Raw genomic sequence first — 20859 nt, 5'->3', positions numbered from 1 at the left:
CTGGCTAGAGGTCTATGCAGATGCTGCTCGGTACCTGATCTGTGCTGGGGTTTCCTCCTGTGGCCAAGTCGAGGCAGGCCCCTCAGACCTCCCGGCCCGGCTCTCGGGCACTGTCTTTGCAGAGCTGCACGCAGGAGGTGGTGGAAGAGCTGACGGATGGCTTCGGGTACTCCATCTCCCTGGACAGGGACCAGCTGCACCGCGCCACCATCAATAACCAGGGCTGCTCTGAGGTGAGAGTGGGCACGGAGGGGTCTTCCCACCCAGGCCCCTGAGATGACCAGGGCAGGCCCAGAATCCAACCTCAAACTGCCGTTCTCCTGGGACCCTAACAGGGCTGTCCCCCATGAGTGTCCCACAGTCCCATTCCCAAAGGAATCTGGACTTCCGCTCCTCCCCACCAGCTGCATAGGAGGGTAGGAGGGCACTCTTAGCATTTTCCTAGGAAGATTAGAGAAAACGTTGATGTCGTTGTCACTTCCCAATAGGCCCTGAGTATCTTTGAATTTTGCCTTTTTTGGAAAATGAAAGCTCGATAACAAGGGTCTCCAAACTCCCTTTAATGTAAAAGAAATAACCGTCAGCGTGTTTGAAAGTCAAAGGGGTTCTCAGAACGTGTCACTGCCCTGTACACTGTTTCCAGACCTGGGAGGGGTGAGGTGGCCACATAACATTTCCCTCCAGGTCAGCGTCTGATGAAGCCTCAGGCAGTTAGAGGGGATGTCCCTCAGCCCTCACTTTGGGCGGTTCTCAGTTCTGAGCCACAGGACCTAGAGAAGCCACTTGGCATGCCTAAGCCTCTGTTCTCCTCTCTAGAGAGGGGTGTCTGTTGAGGATTCACTGGGCTGGTGCTCTGCACAGAGGGAGCTCTGTTGTCCCTCAGCGAGCAAATGGCCTTGAGGGAGCTCAGTGTGGAATCCTTCGCAGGACCAAAGTCAGATTGTACTTTGAGAGCCCAGAACTTTGCTGAGTTGGGACCCCTGTCTCTCCTGTCGCAGACGTCTGGGAGGGGCTAGGAGTTCCTGGGTCAGCTGCAGACCCCGATAACGCTGGTGGTTCGCAGTGGTGACCCTGACTCTGTGTCCCTGCTCGTCCCACCCAGAGTGAAGATGAGTCCACTCTGTCTGTCACTGAGGCCTGCAGGATGCGTGCCCTCCAGGCAGGCATGATGCAGAGGCTCTCAGAGACTGTGCTGCCAGCCTTCCCCAGCAGAGTCCTCTGCAGTGTCATCACCTCCCTCTGCAGCTACTCAGGCTCCAGCACAGCCCACCAGGTGCTGGACCAGCTGTTTCCCAGGTGACTGCCCACCTCCCCCTCAGCACAGTGGTGACTCTGCCCACTGCCAGCTGTGTGTCTTGCCTTGGGAATGTCACCGCATCTCTCTGAGCCTGAGTTGGCTCCTCTGAAACGTGGGGTGGGAGAGGATGAACTTGCTAGGCTTCTCCCAGGGATGAATGGGATCAGCCCTCCAGGTGCTTCCCTGGTGCCCGGCTCTACAGAGAGGGTGGTGGGCCATGCTGTGGTTGCTGGTGGTGATTATTTCTCTGTCCCCCACGGAAAGTAGTCTTCCTCTCCCTTCACTGGCTTGTGGCTTTTTGAGTTTGGAAAAGCACCTGGAGAGCACCCTGTCAAGGAGTTTGAGATGCCATCCAGCTGGCCCTGGTGCTTGTCCTTGGTGTAGCCACTTAGGGATCTCTAGGGCCACAGAGGGGCCACAGGCCCACTCAGACACCCAGGGTGGTTCTGCTTGGAGGTCATTCAACAATGTCTATGAAGGACCTACTCTGAGCAGGACTTCTGGACACACTAAGTGTCACTCAGTGACTGAAGCAGACAGCCTCCCTGGCCCTCCCCTCTAATCTGAGAGTCAGACAGTCACACTTGACATCATTCACAGGTCCCATCTACCCTCCATCCCGGGCGATGCCCTCATCCCCTTTGGGACACATGGAGGCAGCTTGGCCCATTGCGTGCGGGATGCTGGAGGACAGGACCACCTCCCAAAGTGAGTGGTCTTTGGGTCGAGAAGGACGGCCTCCTGTCTCTTGCAAACAGGGTGTGGGGAGAGGATGGAGGCTGTGGCCGGGTCAGGCCTGGGAGAACACTGCATCTCACCCATCTTGTGATTCCCATGGGAGGGCTGAGTTCTGGTGGCTTCCACTCCGGCAGGACTGGACTCAAAGAGAGCTGTGCATGGGTCCCAGGCCCCTTGAGAATTGGAAAGGAGACTGGGCTGCGTTGTCCCCTAGAGACCCACTCCCAGCAGAGTCCCAGCCCCTCCTGCCTCCCTTTCTCCACATCCACCCCTTGTGAGCACCACCGCCAGGTCCATAGTAGGAGGTGTGTGAGCAAGCTGCTCCCAAATCTGCTGGAGTCTTCATTCCAGTGGCCCACATTCATGCAGGGCTTGGGTGGGCTGTGTCCAGACCCTTGGGGAGGAGAGTATCGGTGGGAACAAGAGACTCTCACAGACTCTGTGTTCAGCCTGCTGGATGAGCAGGCCTGCCACAGCCAGGACAGCCAGCCAGGGCTCAGGGCTGGGATGGGGCCCTCCTCTGGAGGGGGAGGGTCTGGCAAAGGGGCGCAGATGCTAACAAGAGTGCCTTGGGAGGGCGGTGTTTAAGGAAAGGCCAGGCCACTGACTCTCTGGCCCATCTGCCTCCACGCAGTGCTATCTATTTCCTGCTGGGAACCTGGCTGGGCCAAGGGCAGGATTGCAGGGAGCCCCTGCGGTTTCCCGCTTGGACCCTGCAGCTGGCCACTCTGCACGTCAGCTTTGGTGGCTCCCATGTGGAGGGCCATGCCTACCTTCTGCCAGGCCACCTGGAGCATCTCAAGGCCATTGAAGCCGAACGGAAAGGTGAGGGGACTGGAGTCTGGGAAGACTGTCTGTGTTGAGGTTCATGGGCTAGCGTTCCCTTAGAGGCAGTGGAGCCCTTCCTATCTTTGGAAAGGCACAGAAACTGTCAGGTGTGTGGGTGAAACTTTCTCTTTATCCTGCTCTAGAGCCAGCTCCAAAGCTCCTGCCACTTCCAGAGCCAGAGCCAGTGCCAGCCCCCGGGCTGGAGCCAGCTGCACCTCCAGTCTCACCACGTGTGGTAGAGCTGGAGCCAGCAGCCCCTGAGTCGGCCACTCCAGGACCAGAGCAAGGGCCACCATTAGAGGCAGCCCCAGAGCCCAACTGCCCCTGGGCCGTGACCACCGAGGACCAGCTGCGGGAGGAGAAGCTGAACATCTTGGACTTCCCTCCCCAGCTGGTGGCAGAGCAGCTGACGAGGATGGCTGCGGTGAGCAGAGGAGCTCGCGGGGCGGGTGGCCCCTGCCTTCCCGGTGCCATGAGCCACCCCACACCTGCCATTCCCTGCTCGGGATTCCTATGATCTGGGTCCAAATCCCTGCTCCCTCTCTTATCAACACTGTGACCTGGGCAGCTTTCTTTCTCCCAAGCCTTCGCTGTCCCCTAGCGAACAGGGGACAGTAGAGACGGACAGTCAGAGCACCTGCTGTACAGGGTGGCTGTGCCGATGAATGAGGTGGGAGAGAGTGGAAGGTGGGCAGAGTCTGGCCCTTTGGTGGGGGATGGGCACTCACTGAAGTGCTGCCAGGTCCTTGGGTGGATCCCCCATCTGCGCAGGTGGCCCAGACAGCCTCAGCACTTAGCAGGAAGGTGATGTGTATTGACTCCAGTGGAGACAGTCAAACAAAGCTGGGGGTTGTCCCTGCCTCGGGGGAATGTGCATGGGAATGGGGTGTGGGACCCGAGGGGCACTGGGATGGGTGCATGATGGCCCTTCTGGTGGGCATGTGTGGGCTGCCTTCTGGAGCTTGGAGGAAGTGAGATGGGGCTGGGAGCAAATGTCCCCTCCCTTCCCCACAGTACTGTGTCCGGGGTCATCCTGGACTGGGTGCATTCAGTGGACACAGACAAAACCCAGGGACTCCCACAAGCCTCAGGCCACATGCTCTGCTTCCTGAGCTCCAGTTCTGATCTCACCCTGCTGGGCCTATGGGGGACTGTGGACGCCGAGCTGGGGTGCGGCAGGACCGGGTGACACTCCGAATCTTCTGCAGGAGCTGTTCAAGACGTTGGTGCCCGCCCACTGCCTCGGCTCCATCTGGTCCGAGCGTGACAACAGGGAACGAGAGTACCTGGCACCCACCGTCCGTGACAGTGTGATGCACGACAACACCGTGGCCAATTGCATCCTCGTCACCTGCCTTGGGGACCCCAGCATGACAGCGCAGGACAGGGCCAGGGTGGTTGAGCTGTGGATCAGGGTGGCTGAGGTAAGCCTTGGCACGCCCTGTCTGGATGCGTGGGAATTGCCTCTTGTTTCTCAGCCCTCAGGATTGAAGTCTGGGGTCTTAGTCCCTGGACTGTCCCTTGACCCTCATGCCAGGGCCACATTGACCTTGACTTGAGGTCCCAGTGGGGACAAGCTCACTTCCTTCCTTGTGTTGAGCTACAAATCCTTGTGCCTGGCAGTGTTACTCGTCGGGTGGCAGGTGTGCCCTCCCTGGCTTCCCTGGGCATCTGTCTCCTCCAGGACAGGGGAAGTCCGTGAGGGGACAGAAACCAGAGGCAGCAGAACTTCAGCTCCCCATCACGGCTCCATCTCTTCCCTTCCCCAGGAGTGCCGAGGGCTCGGGAACTTCTGTTCCCTCCACACAATCCTTTCTGCCCTGCAGAGCCCTGCCATTGCCCGTCTCCAAGACACCTGGGGACAAGTTTCCAGGTGGGTAGTCTGCTCTCCAGCCAAGCACCATGAGGGTGAGGTGGCCCAGGCAGCCTGATTTGGGCCGGCATGTCCCCCAAAGTCAGCTGAGGCCACCTGGAAGACAGCGAACGCCGGGCACAGGAACTGAGCTGGGTGCTGTGTCTCTGAGTCTCTCAGCGCCCTTAGGCCAGCAGTTTTGTCCCAGGGATTCATTTCCTTCCAGACCAGATCCTGGCTTGAGCCCAGGTGGAGATTGTCAAGTGTTTCCTTTGCAGCAACAGAAGCCTCTATGCAGCTGAAACCAACACTGTTCCAAAGAGATCTGTTTGGGACATCTGGGAATGGAGGCCCCGAGGACAAGAGGGGAGGCCCCTCCGCAGTCCCATGGGGACCTTAGAGCTCAGAGCACTTCAGTGAAATCCCTCATCCAGGCCCCAGGCGGTTTGGATCTGCTGGGTTCTCAAATAAATGGGATTTGCCTTCAAGCATCCCACAGTTTTTCTTGCTTTCTTTCTTTCTTTCTTTCCCCACCCCGCAGGGAGAGTTCTCGAACCTGGAAGAAGTGGGTCAGGAGAGAGAAACGCGTGAGCAGGGAGCTGCTGGTGCAGGTAACCTGGAGGCTGGAGATCTGGAAGGAGGCCAGAAGGAGAGGGGAGGGGAGCATCCCGAGGGGATCCTAGGAGGTGAGGCTATGGCAAGGCTCGGCCCAGGCTGGGGGTCAGAGAGCCCGGTGAGGGTGGGGCAGGCCGGGGCCACTCGGCCAGGCCCTGCAAGACACCCTGCCCTCCCCCTCCCTGTCTGTTCAGCTGGGGTCTGGACGCACCCCTGGAGTCCGGAGGTCGGGGCCTTCGTCAGATTTGGAGCCAGGGCTGGGGTGAAGGCAGCGGGGACAGGGCCTGTAGCTGGCACGGGGAGCAGCCTCTCCCAGTGGCTCTTTGAGCCAGTCACTGCCCCTCTGGGGGCCTCCGTCTCCTCCTCTGGGAAGTCGAGGGAAATGATCAGCGGTGCAGGCCTCCCAGCGGGGTGCTACCATCCAAGGGAGGACAGGAATGTGAGGAGATTTGTGCCGGCTCCTCCTCGAGAGGTGAGGGGAGAGCAGTGATGACACGCGGATGACTCTGTGTCCTCAGGAGACTCCTGGAAGCAGGTGACGTTCTCCTCACACTTTTCAGCTGAGGAAAGAGGGCCAGGGAGGCCTGGGCAGGCCCAAGGTCACACAGGACTGAGTCCTGGAGCTGGGACTGGTCTAGAATCAGAGCACCCTGGAGGTGGGAGCAGCAGAGGCAGCAGGGGACTGGAGCCGATGGCCAGGGTCTGAGATCAGGGGCCTTGGGGGACATGCGGAGGGGAGTATGGGCGCACTGACCCTGTCCTCGGCTCCGACAGGAGGCGACCTCCGTGTTAAAGACTGCAGAGAGGGCCCGCCAGGGAGCCCAGGAGAGGCAGCGGCAGCAGGTGAGGGTGACTGTGGGGGAGGGGCCTAGGAGTCAGAGGAGAGGGGGCTTCCCCTCCCAGCTGGAGACCTCCCTCAGGAGAGGGGCCTTCCTCCTCAGGCGAATCTGCTGTGGCTGCCAAGCATGACGGGCCTGCAGTGGCAGTGAGCGGGAGGAGGCCTGGAAGGGCTGGCAGCAGGGCAGATTTGGGGTGGGGAAGGGCAGGGGCCACTGCCCCTGGGAGGGGCCAACAGCCAGCCCTGGGACTTGACTGACGGAGTTTGGTGTTCCTGGAGGGGAGCGGGGGAGGGAATTGTGTGTGTTGGGGTGTCCCGAGGATCCTAGGCTGCTCTGTGTGGGAGCGTGGGGTGGGCAGGAGGCTGGGCTGAGGGGTTTCAGGGGAAGGTTCATGGGGGCACCTGAGAGCGGGAGCTCATCACCATGCCCATCCCGATGGCGGCACAGGGGGTCGTCCCCTCCCTGGTGACGTTTTTCCATTCCCTGGAGCTGCTGGACGCTACGATGGAGGATTATGTGGAGGTGAGTGAGCCCGGAGGTGGGTCCGGGGGCTCAGGCTCCTGAGGGTGGGGAGGAGAGAGTCCTGTCCTGAGCCCTGAGCTCTCTGCATTTGGCAAAGGTCCTCTCAGCAGGGCCTCCAGGCTCGTGTGGGAGTTGGGGTGTCAGGCCCATCTCCCCAGTGGGTGATGCAGGCTCTGCATAAGCCACCGTCCAGGTTCCCTGGGCTGCTGAGGCTCAGAGCTGCCTGACTGTGTGGCCGCAGGAGGTGGTGTCTGAGCTGGACTCAGCCTCTCCCTCTGGCCCTGCCAGTGAGGGAAGAGAAGTCGGGCCCCTCCCAGTCAGGAAGCACATCAGAGGCTGAGCTGTCCCTTCCTGCCTGAGGCCTGAGTCTCCCCACGTGTCATCAGAGAGGGTTGGGTCACAAGGTCTGTTGCCTCAGTTGCTCTGCGCCCCCTGCTCTGGAGCCCAGAGACTGGCCCAGGTCCAAGTCCGGGCTCTGGATGGGCCTGCCCACTGGCAGTAGTGCAACATTGCAAGAGGTGTGGACGGGGGCTAGTGCTGGCCCCAGGGGGCTGTTTCTGATGGACTCTGGCTGTCTGCTTTCCAGGGCAATGTGCTCAACTGTCGGAAATGGAATGAGGTAAGCGGCTGCGGCCTCCCGGTGGGGAGGGTGGGGGTTGGAAATCAGAGACCCCCCCGCAGTGGGCAGGACCCCCTCTGACCCAATCCCCAGGGTGGAACATTTATTTGCACAGTTCGATATACAGAGCTAGGGATCCTATGGCATTGGCGGGTGGGGGAAGGGCTGGCATCAAAGACTCCTTCCTGGAGGAGGAGCTATTTTGGGCCAAGTGTGAGAGCAGGCAAGCCCTGACTGGAATCGCAGGGAGGGAGGGTTCCCAAGTGGGCAAAGGCCCCAGACTGGCCCCTTGCCCCCTTCCTCACCCCCTCCACGAGCCCTGCAGGGTCCCCCACTCAGGCCCTGTGGGCATCCTGTGCTTGCTCTGTCCTAGCAATTCAAACTGATGGACGAGATCGAGCTGCTCCAGGAGGCTGCAAATCTGTACACCGTGCAGCCCGACGAGCACTTTGGGGCCTGGTTCCAGGCCGTGGAGCCCCTGAGCAAGGAGGAGAGGTGAGTCGGGTCAGGAGTTGGGGGAGGGCAGGGCAGCCTCTCTCTGCTGACCAGCTCCAGAGCCCATGGCCGTTGCTCCATGGTCAGCCCCTGATCTGATTGCATGGCGACCCCTGGGGCCCTTCGACCCCAGCTGCTGGCAGGCTCCAGGACGCACATGTGATGTGTGGCTCCTGAGAGCTCCCAGCTCCGCTCTGTCCTGTAGCTACAGCCTGTCCTGCCAGCTGGAGCCCCGATACCACTGGGTCAGAAAGATTCGACTCTTCTTCAAAGGCAAGAAGAACCGCTCAGGCCAGAGTGAGTGTCCAGACCGGCAGTGGCTGAAACCATGGGCTCAGGAAACATTCAGGCTGAGCGTGGGCCTGGGGAGGCAGACAGCTGGCCCTGGGTTCCAGCTCCACTGCTGAGCAGTCCCGTCCTGGGCGGTTGCACTCACGTTTCTGGGACTGGTTTCCTCCTCTGTGAAGTGGGTGACGCTAAATCAGATGGGGTTCTCTTGGCTGACTGAGCACAGAGCGCAGTGGGGGCCGGGATGGGGTGTGCACTGTGGTTCCAGGGCAGGCCGCTCAGGAAATGCCTCTCTTTCTCCAGACACCAGACCCCCAACCAAGGGCCCAGTGGTGGTGGTCGATGACCCTCCTGAGACCAGCTGAGCTACAGCGGGGACACAGCATTGACACTCAGGGTGCACAGGGCCACCTCCCCTGATTCTGATGAGGAGAACTTTGTGATCCGTTTCTTGGGGTCCCCTGTGGGCCACGAGGGAAGGCACCAACCCCTCTTCCCCCTCCCCCCTTTTGCCCAGCACCTATTTCCCTATTTGGCAGGGCCATATTTTGCTGTCAATGGTAAATGCTCCGTTTGAGTATTATATTAAATTGTTGCTTCTTTCTAATCCTGGGAGTGGAGGTGTGAGTCTTTCGCTCGCAGCACTCATGGAAACCAGATCCAGAAACTCACATTCCTCCTCGAATTTAGAAATCTCCCAGAGTGAGCGGCTCAGTTTATGTGGAGAAGGGAGAAGTGCCAGTCCCCTCCCTGGCTACTGAAGGACGTGCCCAAGTGCCCCTCCCGCCGAGGACAGGATCATTGCAGTGTGGTTCACCCTGTCCAGGAGCAGAGATGGCCCCTCCGACCTCTTGGGACTAAGCGGTTGGAGGCGTTTTCTCAGGCAGAGCCACAACCACTAAGCTGGGTGTGTCTGTCAAACTAGCACGTGCCTGTCCCTAACACACGTCCTGCCCAGGACAGTGGCTGCCTTTCGACACTCTGCTGGAAGAGGGAACATTTTCCCAGTTTCTCTTGCACACAGATTAGGACCTTGTTTTCTGATTCAGTCTCCGCAATGGCTTCAGCTCTAAGTGGGGAAAATACCGTCAAAAGCTCAAAACGTGCACATAGAGAGGACGAGGCCAGAGGAAGGTCCTGTGGACATGGACCATGGGCAGGCAGGACTCTTCCTTCTCGGGCCCACTAGGGGCTCCCTGTTCACCTCTGACCTAGACTGGATCCCCCTGGGCTTCTGGTCCCTGACTCCGAATACCATTTCCTGCTTGTTGCCTATCCAAGGGGAAAGCTGTGGGATGCAGCTTTTAGGGCCTCAGCCAGGTCTCCCTCCATAAACCTAGTGCTCCCTGTGAGGCAGGATTTTCAGCATCTCTGCACTTTTGCATACAGTTGTATCTTGGGGCAGAAATTCCCTAGATGCCCCCAGCCTTTCTCATCATCATCGTGACCAGGAATGACCCTACAGTCTCCCTGCTGCCGAGGGTGACTTCTGGGCCTGTGTGCTTCCCAGGCCTGTGGTGTCGGACAGTCCCAAATTTACACAATCTGGAGTATTTTTAGTGATTTTCCTAAAGTCGTTGCTGTGCCTGAGCCCAGCAAGTGTGCAGCCCCTCGGCTGGGTGTGTTCTTTTCCACAGTCTTGTGCTGTGGTTCTGTCATGGGGATATGTGCCTTTCCTGTTGGGAGCTTTGAAAGAGGAGGCCTAAGAAGGGTGTGAGTTGGGGGTCTTGCGGGGAATGTCAGCAACCTGATGATCTGTGGATGTGCGTGGACACAGCCTTACCAAGGGAAATGCTGAAATGCTTCCCATCTGGGTGCTAAACAGACACTGCTCTGAGCTCAACAGGAGCACCGGGTCCAGAAGCAGGAGCGAAAGCGTGACCACCCACCCTTTGCAATGTCGTCCCTTGGAAAGAGCCTGAAAGACAAGGGCAGGGTGAAGCGCTTGGCACTTCTGAGTTATCCCCTCCTTCCTGGTGGCTGCAAGTGTCACTCAGACACAGGCAGGCTGGGCTCTGCCAGGGAGGCCATCTCAGCACAGCGGGAAGCTGAGGATCAATCCTGGTCCCCGGCAGCCCATGTCTTTGCTGATGCGGCACAGCCACCCAGCAAAGAGACTTGCCAGAGGAAGGTGGGGAAGGCTGTGCTGTCCCTCGGAGGAGAAAGAGTCGTGGCAGGTCCCAGGGCTAGCCCAGGGCTGGGATGAAGGCATGGGTGTCCCAAGAGAGTCTCCTCCGGGACTGGGGTGCTCCTGAGAGCCGACCCGGCAGGTAGCAATATTTAGTTTGTTGTGGGAGTACAGCTGTGGACACAGGAGGCACCATTCATCCCATCTTTGGGTTTCCAAATTGGAAGTAGGTTGTGGAAGTCCACGAGGAAAGAAATTAGCAAATCTGGATGAAATGTTTCTTGTTCAAGGCACACAGAAGTTACCAAAACTGGCTTCCTAGGAGCTGACTTAGGGGAAGAGAAAGTAACAATGTGAGTCCCTTGAAATGCCTCAGGTGAATATGGTGTTGGCAGGAAATGCTCAAAATGTTTGAGGAACTGGTAAGCTGGGTGCCATTTAAACTATTCCAGGTCTAAGGACGGATGCTTGCATCTTGGCTTCCAGTGCAAGCGAAAACAAGGCCACTTTGGGATTCAACTCAGTCTTTCCAAAGTGGTCGATGAGACGGCGTTTGTACTCCTCACTCACGGACCTCGAGAACTTCTTGCTGTGTGGTCCATGCACAGATGCATCTTCCATTTATGGGAGCTAACAAAAAATCTGTCCAGTTGACAGCCATACCATCCAGCCTAATGCCGTCTCCCCCCACTCACAGTGCCCTGAACACCCGTCTTGCTGATTTGGACATGATTTGCCTCATCACAGTGAGAGAGCCATGCCAGGGGGTTCTAGAGCCCTGGGAACCATGTTCACACCCTCTCTATCTGCCAAAACAGGAGCATCTCTGGATGGGTAACCTGAGTCCAGAACCCTGCCTTTCTCTAGGCTTGGCTTAGGATTTGTCCCTGAATGGCATGACTCGACCATTCTCCTGAATGCTGCCCCCTGGCTTAGGTGTGTCTGGAAGAATTACCAGCATAGACTGGCCTTTCTTTCACCCTTGAGGAGACCAACGAGAACGCCCCTCGACTCGCCAACCTGCCCCTGGGTTTCGATGTCTACCAGGCCTGTCCCTGTGATGCCAAGACCTTGGAGAGCACACTGTTCTGGCTCTGTGGAGGGAATCGGACTCTCCCTAACTACAAGCGCCAGACTACAGCAAATCCGTGGCCACTGTTACAGGAACAACTTCAGCAGTGTCAGCCGAGGTCGGAACCCTTCTGGAGCTCTCCAGAAGCCCCCAGGTAAGAGGGTCTGAATGCTGGAGAGAGAGATTCTGGTCTTCCCCCATGCCTTTCTCTCAGCCAATCACAGGGAAAGGCAGAGCTCTACATAAGTCCTCCCAGGGACATCCTCCCATGGGGAGTTTGTTAACTGGGTTGGGAAGGAAGACCACGGTGAAGGAGAAGTGCCGTTGAAACATTGAGACTCAGCCCAGACTCATGCTCAAGGCCAAGGCATCCACCCCACAGCTCCTGGGAATATTGGCTGAGGACAGCTCACAGCTCTTTCCCTCACAGGACATTCCCACAGCATAGGGAAGCGCCTAACCAGAGGATGCAGCCCTCTCCAGGGACAGCCAGGGGCCCATGTCTGGCAGATAAGAGAGTAAGAAGCCTGGTCCCCTTGTCTCAATTTGGGACAACACCAAAGGGCCGTCCCAGCTCCAGAGATCCCTGAGGGTTGGCTGAGACCCAGTGGCAGCAGGCTTGGGCTTCAGCTTCTCCTGCGACCATCTCTGCTTTGCTACCTTCCCATAGGGATATCTCTCCAGAACACTTCCATACACTTTCCACATGCAATACTCCCCATCAGACTTAGAGTCTCTTGGCAGGGCCCTGATATGTGACAAGCAGCCGTCAGCAGACACGACTTCTGACCATAGCAATATGAGATTCGGGAAATTCTGCTTTGGGAGAATCACCCTTTAGACAATCTGAGAGGGTAGGTCATCGTAATCTTCAGGACAACCTTAGGTAATGCTCTGGTAAGAAATTAAATGCAATGATTAAGAAATCCATGACTCAAGATGTATTTCTCCTCAGATTTACATCAAATATTGGTCGCCGGGGTGAAGGGAACCCTGCTTCCCAAGTCTCGTTGGGCAAGGCTGATGGAGACCCTATGACCTTGTTGCTACACCATCTGAAACTCACGCCTTCTTCCATTGCCACTGAAGGACACAAAGAGCACCTGGGGCCTTACACACCCTCCTTTCTCCTTTGGCCTAAAAGTGATGCCTTGGGCAGAAGTAGCCACACGTCCATTCGAAAACCAAGAGGGCTAGGAAACCTAGTCTTCTGTGTGCCAGAATGAAAGGAGAACTGGATGCAGTCTGCCACGCTCTTTCTCTACACCAAAGCAGACAGTCGCTCTCCCTGTCACATACAGTGTTCCCTCGCCCTGTTTCCCCAGGAGGACATCCTAAGACCCACTGAACTCAGGATCTCTAGAAGATCCTTAGGCTAACAGATCCAAGTGTTCAGTGGCCACACATGACAAACACTACAGAACTTTCAGGGTTGGATCAGAATATCTCCTAAAGAAACTATCACCATCGATTGCAGTCAGCATCCCCCAGAAACGCTGGGGAGGGGGAGAACCTGATTTCCCTAGTTGTCACGTCATAATATTCCAAATGGTAAGTTTTCTGCCAAAAGCCCCAGAGCATACAAAGAGACAAAGAAGGATGGCTCCTACCTAGGAAAATCTAAGAACAGATGGGGCCCCTGAGGAAGCCCTCAGGGGCGAGCACACAAAGCTTTCTCTGGTTGTTGCTGTTCACATTCCTGTGTTGAGCCTCTGTCTTCCTAAGTAGCAATATGCTGAAAACCTCTGTTTCAGGGTCAAGACAGAGTCAGAGGCCATGGATGCCGGAAATGGATTTGTCTCTTTTCTTCTGTCTTTGTCCGGGACTGTACCTACTGCCTCATCTCGATTTACAGGGAAAACCTGGGAAACCTACCCAAACAAGTGTGTTTTGGTTCCTGCAGGCAGAATACGGAAAATATTGCAGTTATTTTGGGTGACGAAACTCAACTTCGTGGAGCCACTTTCCACCTCAAGGTGAATTTTGTTTAGAAAAAATTAAACATAGAGTTATCAATGACCTAACACGTTCATTTGGGATTTTCTGGCATGGAGGGCTGTGGCATCTGATCCGAAGGTCCGACTGTGGACCACATTTCCCAAAGGCCAAGGGGCAGAGACACGCAGCTTCTCTGTTTCCAGTAAAAAAAGACTCCATTTCCCAGCAGGCAGCGGGCAGGAGGGGCGCGGCTCCAGGCGTTTGTGAGCAGGCAGTTGGCCAGCCTGGGCTCCGCCCCCACGGGGGCCGTCCTGTTGGCCACGCCTCCCAACACGCTGTGCTCCCGAGCTGGCACAGCCTCTCCGCTCACACTGCTCCTCGCGCTCCTGCCGTCTCCCCACTCAGGGCGGCTCGACTGCCCCGCCCCTCTGTGGCCACGCCCCCTGCTCGCCACGCCCCCCTCGCCCCGCCTCCCCGCTCTGCCTGTCACTCAGACTTACGCTCTCTGGCCTTCCCCAGTGAGGCTGCAGGCTGCAGCCCCGGCTCCTCTGTCTCCGCGCCTCCCCGCTCGCCACGCCTCCTCACTCGCTCCGCCCCCCGCCCCTGAGCCAATGGGGAAGCCCCAGACATCCGCGTCAGGCTTGGCGGTGCCAGCGTGTGGAGCCGGTGAAAGGGGCTGCAGGTTCAGACCGGCGTGAGGGGCGTGCCTGACGCGGAGAGCCGGCAAGCTGGGGCCTCGCGGGCGTCCGCGACGATCCGGTTCCCCTCAGCCCAGTGCGCGCGGGGCTGTCCCGTCCAGGCCTCGTCCCTCCTGGGCGGGGGCGGCCGGTCCAACGCGCGCCGCGTCGGGCGCTCGGCCGGCGGAGGACGGTCTGTGCCGCCCTGGCCCGCGACGCCGGGGTCCGGGCGTCGCTTCCGCGGGGAGCCCGGGCGGGAGCGCTTTGACGGGGCTCCGCGGAGACGAGGAGGCCCTCGGAGGACGGCGGGCAGGGCCGCAGCGGGGCGGGAGGGCCGCTCCGAGGGGAGACGCGCCCTGAGCCCGGGCACGGGTCCCGGACAGCCTTCCGGGCGGCGGCGCGGCCTTGGCCCGCCGTGTCCGCTGAGGCTTGCGGGGCGCTGTCCTCGAGGGCCGGGGCGCGGGGCTCGCGGGCTGCACAGGGCTCCTCGTGGCCTCCGTCCCCTCCGTCCCCTCCGTCCCCGCTCCCCAGCGATGGCGGGGCTGTCCTGGCGGCTGTCTGAGGCTCAGAGAGGCAGCCTGCTGAGCTCCCCGCTCTCAGGGGCTCGAGGGAGGGACAGCCGGCTGAGTCCGGGCGGAGGGAGTGGGAGGCCGCCTGCTTCTCTACCTGCCTCCCCGCGACTCACCTGGTTGTGTCTCGCCTGGTGTGGACGCCTCCCGTCTCCCCACAGCTCCCTGTCCTGGAACGACCTGGACGCCCTGCTTTGCTGTGGGAGGGCGGTGGGTTGGGGGACGGTCGAAGAGCCTCCTGAGTTCTTGTTCTTGTTCTCTGTTTTACTGGGATCGCCTGTCGAGGCTGAAATTTGCAAGCGTTGGAGGAAACACAGGGCAGCATTTCTTTGTAGGAGTTCAGAGCGACAGCCACTTGCTTTTGAGGCCATGCTGAGCAGGATGGTTTGGGGAAGGATTTGGTCTATGATCATAAAGCAGTTGCAGAGGGAAGCAGAGGTATTTCCTGTCACCATTGGGTCCTGCTGGTGTTTATGCTGTTGCAACTGGCGTGTCGTGATTGGCATTAAGTTTCTGGGTAGATAAGGCGATGTTCCTCTGCTCCCTGGAGAAGGGAAGGTGTCTCGGGAGGTCGCTTAAAGGCTTTCTCTGCAGAAGGGGCCGCAGGTTGTGTTCTCTGCCTCCTGACGGTGCCGCTCAGATTCTGGGTCGGCACAGTGACCAAACTTTTGGACTTAATAACAGGTCACCATGTGAAGCACTCCTGTCACTTCAGCGCTAGCATCTGCGTGAACAATCTGCACGGATATTTACAGGGTAACGGCTTGCTGTTGTGTTCAGTGCTGCAGCAGTTGTTAAGCTGATGAGATGATGCAGGGCTGTGTCAAGCGTAGAACCTCGCTGACAGCAAGTGAGAAAGGGCCCAGGAGGGGCCATCTGACCTTTGTAGAGGCGTGACTTCCAACGCGATGACTCGTCCACGGAGGAAGGTGGATCGGTGCTCTCAGGCTGTTCTGTGATGACATCTAGGTGAGCACAGCATTTTCACAAGTGCTGAGGGGACGTGTGATGGTGTGAGGGAGCCTTTTTATTGGTAGTTACTTTGGGGGCATCACTAGGGAAAATAAGTTAGAGAGAATGTAGTGACACCAAGCCCTGCCGGTACAGACTGATTCTGGAAGGAAACTCAGGAATCAAACTTCTTTCTCTGTTCTCTCTTTTCCAGTGTCTGTGCTTAATCACGGGGTCTTCATTCCTCAATAGTATTTCCGTCTTTCATGGTTTATTCTTTGTCTCCCATTTTGGGAATGTCTGTTTATCCTCCTTCAATAGTTTGTTTTTACAGTCATTAAAAAAATCTTTTTTTTCCCAGCAATTGATGTATGGTAGGCACTAAATCTTATTCTGGATATTAAGTAATGACTAAGACACTGTTTATTCTCACAAGGCACTCATTGGCTAAACATGATGGGAGATGTAAAAAAACTGTAATATCCAGAGGTGACATTGAACTCTGGTGAAGTCTATCCAAAGAAGTTGACTCTTCAGTGAGAGTCTAGTGAAAGCTTCACAGACAAGCTTGTGACTGCGCTCAGCCTTGAACAAGGTGTTGGAATCCTCCCAGGTGATCGAGAGGTGGGAGCACTCCAGGATGAGCCGGGAGAGGAGGACATTTAGGGGGTAATTAGACTGGAAGGTGTGTGTATAAAATTGCAATACGACATTGTAATTGTGATGCAGATTATTCCTACCTGACCAATCCTGCATAGCAGAGGGTGGGAAATGAGCCTGGTCAGAGAGAACACAGTCAGGTTAAGAAAGAGCCTTATATTTTGGCTACAGGATTGTGGTTTGATTCTGAAATTAGTGGATGGTAAGTGCAGGTTTCATGTGAGGGGACAGCCGTGATCAGGTCTGCTCTGTGGAAAAGTCACCCAGGTCAATGTGAGGAACAGACTGTTGCTGCTTTCAAAGTGTAAGAGAGACTGAGGGACGGAAACAGCACGGGAACCCTGGGAGTGGAAGGAGAGGAGCGGGTCTCTGAGGGGTGAAAAATAACGTATCCCAAAATTCCGATTAATTTTTCCATTAAGTAGTGAATTTTTACTAGAAACAATGCCAGAAATGTTATATTCATTATTTAAATCTCCCAGAAACTATGAATTTGGTATCATTATCCTGTTTCATGAAGAATGTGACTGTAGTGACAGTGCTTGTGCAGGGCACATAATGGAGTCTGGAGACATGTTCAGAACTCATGGTTTCCAGGTATTTTGCATTTCGCTAGTACTCTGATTTTTAATTCACTTTATTTTTTGAACAGTTGTACAGTTAGAAAAACTTGCTGTGATAGTACAGAGAGTTTCCCTCAGCTCCGTTCGCAGTTTCTACTCTTATGAACACATCCTGTCTGTTATCCTACACTACATTTAGTCCTTTCTGCCTAGCCTCCCCTGGCTGTGACAGGTTCTCGGGCTTTCCTTGTTCTTGAAGAACTTGGTAGTTTTAGGGAGTAATGGTCAGGTGTTTCGTAAAATGTTCTCCAACAGAATTTGTCTGTTTTATTTTCATGATTAGATTGGGATTATGGATTTGGGGCAAGAAGATCAGAGAGGTAAATTGCCATTTTCATCTCATCATTTCAAGGGTCCATGCTCTCCCTGTGACTTCCCCCCACTGATGTTAATGTTGGTCACCTGGCTGAGGCAGCGTTTGTCAGATGTCTCCCCTGCGCACTCTGTCCCCTCTGTCCACACCGTGCCCTTTGTAGGGACTTTTGTCTGTGCAGCCCACGCCTAAGAAGCGGAGAGTTAGCCTCAACCTCCTTTAGAGCAGAATGTCCGAATGAATCATTGGTATTCTCCCGCACAGGAGATTTGTGTCTTTTCATTTCCTTATTATTCAGTTATTTACATTGGTACAGTATTGATATTCATACATTCTCCGGATTATAATCCAACAACTTTATTTATTTTGTTGCTCAGGTTGTTCCAGCTTTGGCGATTGAGAGCTCCTTCAGTTAGCCGATGTGTCCCTTTGGCGTCCCCCCAGCATTCTTGGCTTTTTTTGAGTAGCATTTCATGACTTTCTTATGTTGAATGACACTTTAGTCTCATTTTCTTACATTTCCTTCCCGAATCCTAGAATTGGAAACCCTGTTTCCTTTTGTTGGACTGTGGTATTAGAATTAAGACCTGGGTACCAGGTGTGTTTGCAGCTGTCAGGGCATTAGGTTCTTTCAGCGGACATAGCAGGGAAATATATCTGTGTGTAGTAGCCTGTGTGTATTCAAACACCTATAAATCTATCTATACACAGCCTTCTGTGTCTATGTTCAGCTAAAGTAAGTTCACACTGATGTCTCCAACTCTATCACCACGTGGATCATTCTAGCCTCTTCTCCTTGCTTATCTGTAAACTCCTACTCCAAATAATAACCTTGTGCCCACTGTTCACTGTCCATTTACTTATCTGCTCATTTTCAGTCCACATGGATAGAAGTATCAGCATTGTTAACAATACCCCCCGGGTCACAACTTTATCAGCTACAATACAGTGCGTCTGCACAGTTTCTTTCATCTTCAGTTTTACAGACTCGACTCACTTCCCAAATTACATATTTCTGCACCTTTTTACCCACTCCCTTCATTCAGACTGTTTCATACATTTGTAATACAGTTAGATTTTTTCCACAGTTTTCATTCACTTCGGGAATTTTCTTGGACACATACGTGGCTTTTTGCTTGCACACATTGTTTCACTCTCTGTGCTGTAAAATTCAGAGTTTTGATAACTATCTAAGGTTTTGTCCATATTTACAGTATTATGCAGAAGAGTTTCACTGCACTAAAAAATCCCTTGTGCTTTATCCATTCGACTCTCCTTCCTCTTCCATGAAGACCGTGCTACTACTGACATTTTATTGTCTCTATACATTTGCCATTCTAGAATGACATAAAATTGGTGTTCTACAATAGCCTCTTCAGATCGCTTCTTTCACTTAGAAATAAGCGTTAAAATTCATTCATGTCTTTTTGTGACTTAATGCTTTGTTTCCTTTTATCACTAAATAATAATAATCCATTTTATAGCCGTACCCCGGTTCTTCCTCCACTCACCTATTGAAGAACATCTTGGTCATTTCCAGTGCTTAGAAAGTATAAATAAAGCTACTATCTATATTAGCCCACAGGTGTTTTGTAAACCTATTTCCAAATTACTTGGGTAAATACCTAAGAATGCAGTTGCTGGATTGTGTGGTAAGACTATGCTCATCTTTGTAAGAAACTGCCAAACTGTCTTCTGATATGGCTGTACCATTTTGCTTTCCAGATCGCAATGAATGAGAGTTTGCTTTGCCCCACATCCTCACATGCAGTTGGTATTGTCAGTTTTCTGCATTTATCAGTTCTAATAGGTGTGTAGAAGTGTCTCATTGAGGTTTTATTTGAAATTCCCGAATGACCTGTGGCGGTGGTTGTCTGTCCTCAGGCTCGTTTGCCATCTGTATGTCTTCTTTGGTGAGGGATATATTCAGGTCTTTTGCCCAATTTTCAATAAGGTTGTTTATTTTTTTGTTGTGGTTGACTTTTTTTTTTTGAAGATTTTATTTTTTCCCTTTTCTTCCCAAAGCCCCCCAGCACATAGTTGCATATTTCTCATTGTGGGTTCTTCTAGTTGTGGCACGTGGGACGCTGCCTCAGCGTGGCTTGATGAGCAGTGCCATGTCCGCACCCAGGATTCGAACCAACGAAACACTGGGCCGCCTGCAGCAGAGCGCACGGACCTAACCACTCGGCCACGGGGCCAGCCCCCTGTTGTGGTTGACTTTTAAGAATTCTTTACATATATCTTGGACATAGTTTCTTTATCATATATCTGTTTTGCGAATATCGTCTGCCAGTCTGTAATTTGTCCTTTGACTCATCGATTTTGCCTTCCACAAAGCAGGAGTTTTTAATTTAATAAAGTCTAACTTGGGGCCGGCCCGCTGGCACAGTGGTGAAGTTCACGCACTCCACTTCGGCAGCCTGGGGTTCACAGGTTCGGATCCTGGGTGTAGACCTACACACAGCTTGTCAAGCCATGCCGTGACAGCATCCCACAGGCCAAATAGAGGAAAATTGGCACAGATGTTAGCTCAGGGTCAACCTTCCTTACCAAAATAATAAATAAAGTCTAACATCAGTTTTTTTCATAGATTACATTTTCAGTTTGTATCTTAATAACATAATTCCAGATTCGAGTCCACTTAGAGTTTGTTGCATAATCTTTTTAGAAGTTGTATTGTTTTGCATTACATTTAGGTCTCTGTTCCATTTTCTAAAAGTTTGTGAAAGTGTAAATTCTATATCTATGTTCATTTTTGTAAGAGCTTTAATGAGGTGCAATTGATAGAAAAAGAACCTGACATATCTAATATGTACTATTTGATGACTTGCCCCCCCATATCAACTGACAGATATGTATAAATTTCTCCTTTAGCCTGTGACAGGGTGGATCACATTGATTTGATTTTGGAATGCTGATACAACCTTGCATACCTGAATAAATTTCCTCTTTGTCCTGGTGTATGATTGTTTTACATTGTTGGCTTCAGTTTTCTAATATTTGTAGAAGACACTAACTGCTCATTTCTGAGACTTGCTGTTCTCAAGTTTTCCCTACTTTTAAACTCTAGTTTTGCTTTTAGGGTTCTGCTGGGCTCATAAGATGAGTTGGAAAGTGTTGTCTCTGGTTATATTTTCTGGAACAGATTGTTGGGAGCACGAGGTTTATGGAGGGAGACCTGGCTGAGGCCCTAAAAGCTGCATCCCACAGCTTTCCCCTTGGATAGGCAACAAGCAGGAAATGGTATTCGGAGTCAGGGACCAGAAGCCCAGGGGGATCCAGTCTAGGTCAGAGGTGAACAGGGAGCCCCTAGTGGGCCCGAGAAGGAAGAGTCCTGCCTGCCCATGGTCCATGTCCACAGGACCTTCCTCTGGCCTCGTCCTCTCTATGTGCACGTTTTGAGCTTTTGACGGTATTTTCCCCACTTAGAGCTGAAGCCATTGCGGAGACTGAATCAGAAAACAAGGTCCTAATCTGTGTGCAAGAGAAACCGGGAAAATGTTCCCTCTTCCGGCAGAGTGTCGAAAGGCAGCCACTGTCCTGGGCAGGACGTGTGCTAGGGACAGGCACCTGCTAGTTTGACAGACACGCCCAGCTTAGTGGTTGTGGCTCTGCCTGAGAAAACGCCTCCAACCGCTTAGTCCCAAGAGGTCGGAGGGGCCATCTCTGCTCCTGGACAGGGTGAACCACATGCAATGATCCTGTCCTCGGCGGGAGGGGCACTTGGGCACGTCCTTCAGTAGCCAGGGAGGGGACTGGCACTTCTCCCTTCTCCACATAAACTGAGCTGCTCACTCTGGGAGATTTCTAAATTCGAGGAGGAATGTGAGTT

At 54.3% G+C, this 20859-nt stretch overlaps 1 protein-coding gene across 45 annotated transcripts in view; it reads left to right on the top strand.

The window, feature by feature from the left end:
* Positions 1-19604, top strand: part of LOC138922831 (ral guanine nucleotide dissociation stimulator-like) — a 101674-nt gene extending 82070 nt beyond the window's left edge. For 43 of the 45 annotated variants that reach the window (XM_070259183.1, XM_070259184.1, XM_070259185.1 and 40 more), the window contains 14 exons: positions 123-233; positions 1103-1296; positions 1898-2005; positions 2670-2860; positions 3007-3287; positions 4072-4287; positions 4633-4736; positions 5257-5326; positions 6105-6173; positions 6617-6691; positions 7278-7310; positions 7684-7805; positions 11089-11447; positions 13048-19604. In XM_070259183.1, coding sequence (XP_070115284.1) covers positions 1145-1296; positions 1898-2005; positions 2670-2860; positions 3007-3287; positions 4072-4287; positions 4633-4736; positions 5257-5326; positions 6105-6173; positions 6617-6691; positions 7278-7310; positions 7684-7805; positions 11089-11447; positions 13048-13232 — 1965 coding nt within the window. In that variant the 5' untranslated portion in view covers positions 123-233; positions 1103-1144 and the 3' untranslated portion in view covers positions 13233-19604. Of the gene's footprint in view, positions 1-122; positions 234-1102; positions 1297-1897; positions 2006-2669; positions 2861-3006; positions 3288-4071; positions 4288-4632; positions 4737-5256; positions 5327-6104; positions 6174-6616; positions 6692-7277; positions 7311-7683; positions 7806-8010; positions 8103-8396; positions 8701-11088; positions 11448-13047 lie in introns of those variants that run through there. The other 2 variants (XM_070259188.1, XM_070259186.1) reach the window with 1 other exon arrangement.
* The last annotated feature ends 1255 nt before the right edge of the window (positions 19605-20859 follow it).

Source organism: Equus caballus, unplaced genomic scaffold (assembly GCF_041296265.1).
Source record: "Equus caballus isolate H_3958 breed thoroughbred unplaced genomic scaffold, TB-T2T haplotype1-0000016, whole genome shotgun sequence".
Classification (NCBI taxonomy): domain Eukaryota; kingdom Metazoa; phylum Chordata; class Mammalia; order Perissodactyla; family Equidae; genus Equus; species Equus caballus.
The sequence above is the reverse complement of the archived record's forward strand: the minus strand, read 5'-3'. Positions and strand labels throughout refer to the sequence as shown.